Source organism: Mesoplodon densirostris, chromosome 6 (genome assembly GCF_025265405.1).
Source record: "Mesoplodon densirostris isolate mMesDen1 chromosome 6, mMesDen1 primary haplotype, whole genome shotgun sequence".
NCBI classification, from domain to species: Eukaryota; Metazoa; Chordata; class Mammalia; order Artiodactyla; family Ziphiidae; genus Mesoplodon; species Mesoplodon densirostris.
The window spans coordinates 107815408-107822948 of NC_082666.1; the positions used below are offsets into that span (position 1 = coordinate 107815408).

Genomic DNA, 7541 nt, shown 5'->3' on the forward strand with positions numbered 1-7541 from the left:
CCAGAGGAAAAACTACTGAACCTACACTGCAATACTCAGAAGGAAAGTCAAGACATGAGAGAACTAAGTGTAAAGCACAGCTATATTGGTGGCTTCTATTTAAATAATCAAGGGCAATAAGTAGGTCTCTGGGATGATGATCCCTATACCCTGTTACTTGCACCAGAATTGGGACATAACCAGGAACAAATAGTTCAGGAAGCTAGAGTCATTGACACTGAGAGCCAACTACAGGGAACACCAAACATCCGGGGCTATTAGTTCATGTGCTTCTGTACCTAAATTTGGAAAGACTGTAAGACTTTCTGAATCTTCAGGTAACTTGCATACTATTCTAATCATAAGCAATCATGCTCCCTCTTAAGCTAAACCATACAACTTCAGAATCAGGTGTTACTTCTTATTGGTACCACTGTCCACTAAGCAAAGACAGAAATACAGAAGTAATCCTGACCCCTGCCTTTCCCTCATATATTCCCCCTCCCCACTTTTCCATCTTTCCCACATATTACTAGGTTTAATCAGTTCTGCTGCCTAGAGATCTGTTAAAGTCCTTCATTTTAATCATATTCCTTTGCCCTGATTCAGATCCTTGTCATCACTAGCCTAGGCTGCCCTCTATCTATTTCTGACCCTCCCATCTGAACTGTTGCCCTTCATATTCATCCTCAACACTACTATCAATATTATTTCTAAATTGAAAATTTGACCAACAACTGTCTAAAGACTTCAACATCTTTCCATTGCACTAATGATAAAGTCCAACTTCTAAACATGTCATAAAGGTCTCCATTTTTTGGCCTTGCTCTGCCAATTTAACTAATGTCTTTTTTTAGTAATTAAAATCTACTATCCTTGTTATTTTACGAGTGTTAGCAGTTGCTGTTCTCACTTTTGAAAATATTTCCCCCTTTCATTCACTTAGAAAACTCCTATTCATCCTTTAAAACCCAAATGCAGTGAAAGCGATTTTCTCTCTCACTCAAATCACTTTCTCCTCAAAACTGTAATTTTACCTCTGTGTAGCTCAATTGTTTGTTATACTCTAATGACAACAGATTCTTAAATATACTCATCTTTGTATCTTAATATCCGATAATATGACTGACATTTAACAAACGCTAAACATACTTGACACTTGAATTGATTGAATTGAATTAAACTGAATCAATCACTCTCAAGAACACTAACGATTGTTAGGGTTTCCTGCATCAAGAGTACAAATCACGCTGAATTTTCATAATACTGCTAGTTTTGATTGAGGCACAGCAAACAAGTTTACAACAGATTTCCCCTGTGAAAATAATAACTTCAGTAAAAGATAACAAATACACTCAGAAGTCCATAAAGGAGGCAGGGTAGTCTAGGGGATTCTGTTCTCATCCAAAGACTTGCTGAGATTTGATTCAGAGGGGAAAGATTGATTTTTCTAGCTTGAGTTAAACAAGGCATGGAACAAATGTCAAAAGCAGGACATAGACTTAGATTCTTCACTGTCACACCAGTAAAGTTACCATCCTTCCATCTCCTTGAGAACAAACAAGAAAGCCTGCTGTGGACCGTGAACAAAACAACAACTGTGAATTTACACAGCTCCTTAAACTTCTAAGCTGTGTACTGAGAGTGAATTAGAGGTCTCCTCCAGATAGCATTGCAAATGAGCGTTATTTTATTTTCACCAAGGCTTTCAGGTGATACATGCGACAAAATCAGCAAAGTCAGTACTCACTGTGGCAGACAAAGTAACTATTATGTATCTGTCCTAAAAGTTCCTGTGATGTTCTGGCTAGTTTTGCTTAAGTACTATTTATAATATTTATGAGAAAGGAGGACAAAAATGAACCTGATGCTTCTGTGGAGAAGGAATTCCCTGGCTGAGCAGAAAAGCCTGCCAAAGTTTTGGTGTTTCTTGTTTGTTTGAAACAAGACTGAAGGACCATATAATGCAAGATGAAGTCATTAACAGTTAAAAGGGAGAGGACACACTAAAGAGACTCAGCCACGGCCCTGGTAAATTATCAACAATTGTGGGCTTTCTTAGTGAGAGTCTAGGATTTGAGAAATTCATGAGGAGAAAAGGCGGAGGTCCCTGGGCACCTGAAAATGAGAATTGCTGCATTGAACTAGGCTGACTTTGGCATGGCATTTTGAAGAAGGCAGTCATATGGAATGTAACGAATAAATAGAGCATATCAGAGCCTGAAAACCTGAGAATAGGCTCATGTGGGTGAAACGAGGTGAAGCACGGTGCTTGGTACACTATAAACCCTCAGTAACATTGGCTGGTTTTGAATGAAATGAAACCTAACCTGAATCCAGTCCCTACTCGGTAACAGCGGGGAAGATAATGGGTGCCTAGGCAACGTCTAGCAAGTTCTGGGCTAGAGGCGGCTCCCAACTGTTGCGTCACCAGGGGCCACAGAACTGAGTCGGGAAGGGAGAAGGGAGGAATCTGTGCGGAGGGTCATCCGACTGAGTCGGAACCGGACACTCTGGCAGGAAGTAGAAAGCGAAGAAAACGAAACGACCCTTGGTGAATTTCAACACCACGTCGTGAATTTCAGATAATTTTTCCACTTGTTTATTAAGATGGAAAACTCGGATTCCAACGATGAAGGAGATGGAGTTTCGGCCCAACACATAAGTCAAACGGACCGATTGGTTCGGGAAGAAGATTTCTCCAGGTTCGTAAATAATCTGAGTGAAGAAGATTACGAACTTATGAGAGACAACAATCTTCTAGGCATTCCAGGTGAAAGTACGGAAGAAGAGTTGCTGAGAAGACTTCAGCTAATTAAAGGAAACGCACCACAAGACTCAGATGAAAATACAGGTATATTCTGCTTTTGGAGGGAATAGGATGGGATGAATAAGGAACTTCATAATAGGAAATAGTAACTTCATAATTGTAAATAGTAAATTATACAGAAGTGACTTACATTAATTTGGTAAGTAACTTCTCATAAAAAGAACTGGCATTTACTTGATTTTTGGTGAGCATGTCAAGGTATGTTTGTTTGTTTTCCTGATTCACATTTGGGTTGTTTTAATTGGGAAACAGTGCAAAGTAGCCTATTTGTATTTTTCTTGGTTTTCTACCTCAACTGAAAGTCCCTCCTACTTCCTGAATTATTTTTTCTACATAGACATGTAAAAAAAGCACACAGAAATATTCTCCACTGGGGACAATTGTGCTCTCTTCAACACCTGGGGACATTTGACAATGGTTAGAGATATTTTTGGTTGTCACAGGGGAGGCATGGGTGTTACTAGCATCTAGTGGGCAGAGGCCAGGGATGCTGCCAAAGATCCCACAATGCACAGGATAGCTCCCCAAAACAAAGAATTGTCCAGCACCAAAATGTCAATAGTGCTAAGGCTGAGAAACCCTGCTCGAACCTCAGGTCTGGTGCCTTCCCTCCCAGTGTGAAGTAGAGGATTTTGCTGTCTAATGAAGAGGATACTATAATACTTTGGCTCTTGAATATGGTCTTATATGTACCATGCTAGGTTCAGTCTATTCGTTTGATCTGACCTTCAATTTAATGTCAATTAAAAATCTTGGTAACATTAAGAAGTATTCAAAATGCAAACACTTTTAAACCTATAAAACTTGTTTATGTTTGGGCAATAACCTTATATTTTAAAACAGCTTATCTATTATCAAAAGCACATAAGTGAAGAGCCTACAAGTAGTCATGTTGGAGACTCATGAAAATTAGACAATAATGTAAATTGAACTAAACTACTAGCATTGTACCTTAACTGGTGTTTACCTTGTTTAATTGCATTAGTGTTTTGACAGTGGACTGAAAAAAAAGTCTCTTGACATTCCTGCGACAGTGGTACATGATGAAATACTGAAAAATAGACTTCCTCCAGATTCCCTTTTTAAAAAATTCTCTAAGTTTATCTAGGATTAGCTCACTCTTTTTGGATGGAATTGAAACTTTTCTACCTTTACTTATAAATCTACACAGTGCAGTTTATAAAATATTATCTCTATAAATGTGAAATCAGTTGAAAACATCTGAGTATTTAAGTTCTCATTTTTGGTTTGTTTTTGAAACAAAGTTTCAGAGTGCTATTTTATGATGGTTCTAATTTTGGTGGTTCTTTTATGCACCCTCCCCACTTTTTTTGTTAACAGACAGAGGAGACTCTTCAGATGACGTGTCTAGTGGTGACTCTCTAATAGACTGGCTTAACTGTTCTGGACAAACTGAAAATATGACAAGTGGACAAAGAGAAAACCAATCTTGGAGAGAAGAGAGCCTAATTAATCCTAAAAGTGATCAGTTCATATTCAGTTTAGAAATAAATGTTAACCTTGATAATGGGAGTCCAAATCCAGAGAATGAATATGTAGCATCTGCAAGACTTCCCAGAAGAGAAAATATGGAAGACAGCCAAAGGCAAGTGGAAAGTCCACAATCTGAATCAATATTTACAAGACCATCTATGTCTGAACAAGATACAACTGAAACATTAATGGAATTCCCACCTACCACAAGTCAGAGAAGAGCAAGAAGTAGGAGCCCAGAGTATCGGAGAACCAGAGGAAGAATTGAAAGTTGGTCACCTCCACGTTCACTTAGGGAAATTGTACAAAGACTTAATCATAGTATACCCTCTCAGAATTTTGAGCAGCCTCTGCTAAGTGAGAATGCGAGATTTTCTAGAACTGAGCACCAAGAAATATTGAGACAGCAAATGACTGGATTTGAGTTGCAAAATAGCGGTCTTATTGAAACTTCTAGAACAAGGAATGCCGTTCATGGAGAAAATTCTCCAGATACAACCAGCAGTGGTGAATCTTGGGGAATGTGGGAAATATATCCAACCATAACCTTCAATCCTGAAGTAGGACAAGTTCATTCTGGAGCATATTCTCAGAGAGACAGCAGAGCTAGTAGAACTCAGTTAACATCTGAGACACCAAACAACACTGTCACTTCTGAAAGTGAACGAGGACTGAGGCATATGTATTCACATTCTGAGCAGGCAGGTGTGAGAGCTTATGTCAATACCATTAGAAATCCCGTTTGCAGAACTTTAAATACTAGATTAAATGATACAACATCTGTTCCAATTCAGAGCACGTTAAGGCAGACAATGGCAGAATTTAGTAACTCAAGTAACCTTATGGACAGTGACAGTAATTTAGAGCATAGTGTCTCACCTCCAAGTCAAAACATGGAATGGCTAGAGTCACCTAATGGTAGTAGTAGTGGTACATTTGGTTCTGATTCAAATGCTAGCTATGATACCCATTCAAGTTCCACAATGATTTGCCATTCACGCCCCAATTGTATGCCTAGTTCCAGTTCTAGTCCTATTTCCGGTTCCAGCTCAAGCGATGAAAATTCAGGAATTTGCTCACTGATGTTTGAAGGCAGTGAAGAGACAAACTTATCATCAGACTTATCATCAGAGACCAGCCAAGGGGGTAGACAAATTATCCTTGACAGTAATTTAGAGCATAGTGTCTCACCTCCAAGTCAATACATGGAATGGCTAGAGTCATCTAATGGTAGTAGTAGTGGTATATTTGGTTCTGATTCAAATGCTAGCTATGATACCCATTCAAGTTTCACACTGATTTGTCATTCACGCCCCAATTGTATGTCTAGTTCCAGTTCTAGTCCTATTTCCGGTTCCAGCTCAAGTGATGAAAATTCAGGAATTAGCTCACTGATGTTTGAAGGCAGTGAAGAAACAAACTTATCATCAGACTTATCATCAGAGACCAACCAATGGGATCGACAAATTATCCTTGACAGTAATTTAGAGCATAGTGTCTCACCTCCAAGTCAAAACATGGAATGGTTAGAGTCATCTAATGGTAGTAGTAGTGGTATATTTGGTTCTGATTCAAATGCTAGCTATGATACCCATTCAAGTTCCACACTGATTTGTCATTCACGCCCCAGTTGTATGTCTAGTTCCAGTTCTAGTCCTATTTCCGGTTCCAGCTCAAGTGATGAAAATTCAGGAATTTGCTCACTGATGTTTGAAGGCAGTGAAGAGACAAACTTATCATCAGACTTATCATCAGAGACCAGCCAAGGGGGTAGACAAATTATCCTTGACAGTAATTTAGAGCATAGTGTCTCACCTCCAAGTCAAAACATGGAATGGCTAGAGTCATCTAATGGTAGTAGTAGTGGTATATTTGGTTCTGATTCAAATGCTAGCTATGATACCCATTCAAGTTTCACACTGATTTGTCATTCACGCCCCAATTGTATGTCTAGTTCCAGTTCTAGTCCTATTTCCGGTTCCAGCTCAAGTGATGAAAATTCAGGAATTAGCTCACTGATGTTTGAAGGCAGTGAAGAAACAAACTTATCATCAGACTTATCATCAGAGACCAGCCAAGGGGGTAGACAAATTATCCTAATAATATCTGATGAAAGTGACTCTGGGTCCTCCCATAATCTGCAACAGTTTTTCCTCTTAAATGAAGATGATCTATACCAAACTACAGGACTCACCAAAGCACAGATTGACAGCTTGGCTGTAAGATCTTTTGGTGAAAATGATGCACTAAAAGCCTGTAGCATTTGCCTTACAGAGTACACAGAAAACAGCAAGCTTCGCATACTACCTTGCTCCCATGAATATCACATTCACTGCATTGATCGCTGGCTGTCTGAGAACTCTACGTGTCCGATTTGTCGTAGGCAAGTAGTGGATTCCAATGAGAGTGAAAATCCTGATCGATGAATTCTCAGCTATATAAAGTGTTATAGGGCTTCCCTGGTGGCGCAGGGCTTGAGAGTCGGCCTGCCGACGCAGGGGACTGACAATAAAAATTAATTTCACACCATAGCAGTTCACTGAATTTCAATAAAAACTTAGCATGTGCACTGGGTTGGGATGTTCCTGATTCCATGGGAGAAATGTCTTAATATGATATAATGAATCTAGATAGATCCTAGTAGTATTATCTCGTCATGTAAACCCCAGACATCTCTTAGCCCTGTTCAATCCTGGTTGTGCATGCAAAGAAACAGAAACCCAACCAAATATCAATAATTAAGAAGCCATTTAAGACTACATTAGAGTCATTCACATAAAGAAGTCATGTTACATTCCTAGAATGCCATAAAAAGCTTTGAAACCCTTCTCTTCCTATCTCTCTCCACAGCAGTTTATCCCACCTCCCTAACACTACCTTAACATTTCGCCTATTCCCCACTACCAATGTATCAGTCAGTTCTAGCTAAAAACTGATGGCACACTTTAAAAGAGTGATGGAATAGCATTTAATGAAGAGACTAAAGTGTGTAAAGAATGAAGGGAAACCAAGAGATGATGAAGTACCCTGAGGCTAGCAGCTGTGAGAAGCCAGTATTATAACCACTAGGTTTGAAGGGGCATAGAGAGATAGCAGTTCCTGCAACCCAGAATGTCTTCGAGTTATAGGAGAAGCCCACCCAACAAGAGATGTAACCTTAGAAAATGGCATCCACTGCCAACCTAAAGTTTGGAAGGGGGCAGATCATGGAAATAAATACCCTTGCCTTCTTTCCTCC

At 39.3% G+C, this 7541-nt stretch overlaps 1 protein-coding gene across 1 annotated transcript; it reads left to right on the forward strand.

The window, feature by feature from the left end:
* The first annotated feature begins 2589 nt into the window (after positions 1-2589).
* On the forward strand, positions 2590-6729 carry LOC132492342 (E3 ubiquitin-protein ligase RLIM-like). Its single transcript, XM_060101805.1, has 3 exons — positions 2590-2833; positions 4151-5224; positions 6146-6729. Exons 1-3 carry the CDS (start codon positions 2590-2592, stop codon positions 6727-6729), a joined length of 1902 nt encoding a protein of 633 aa, XP_059957788.1.
* The last annotated feature ends 812 nt before the right edge of the window (positions 6730-7541 follow it).

Bases quoted from the DNA above. Each gene is read 5' to 3' on its own strand.
- LOC132492342 (XM_060101805.1), top strand. From the start codon at position 2,590: ATGGAAAACTCGGATTCCAACGATGAAGGAGATGGAGTTTCGGCCCAA. The intron at 2,834-4,150 runs GTATATTCTGCT...TTTTGTTAACAG, and splicing joins AGACTCAGATGAAAATACAG to ACAGAGGAGACTCTTCAGAT. The intron at 5,225-6,145 runs GTAGTAGTGGTA...TGGAATGGCTAG, and splicing joins GCTAGAGTCACCTAATGGTA to AGTCATCTAATGGTAGTAGT.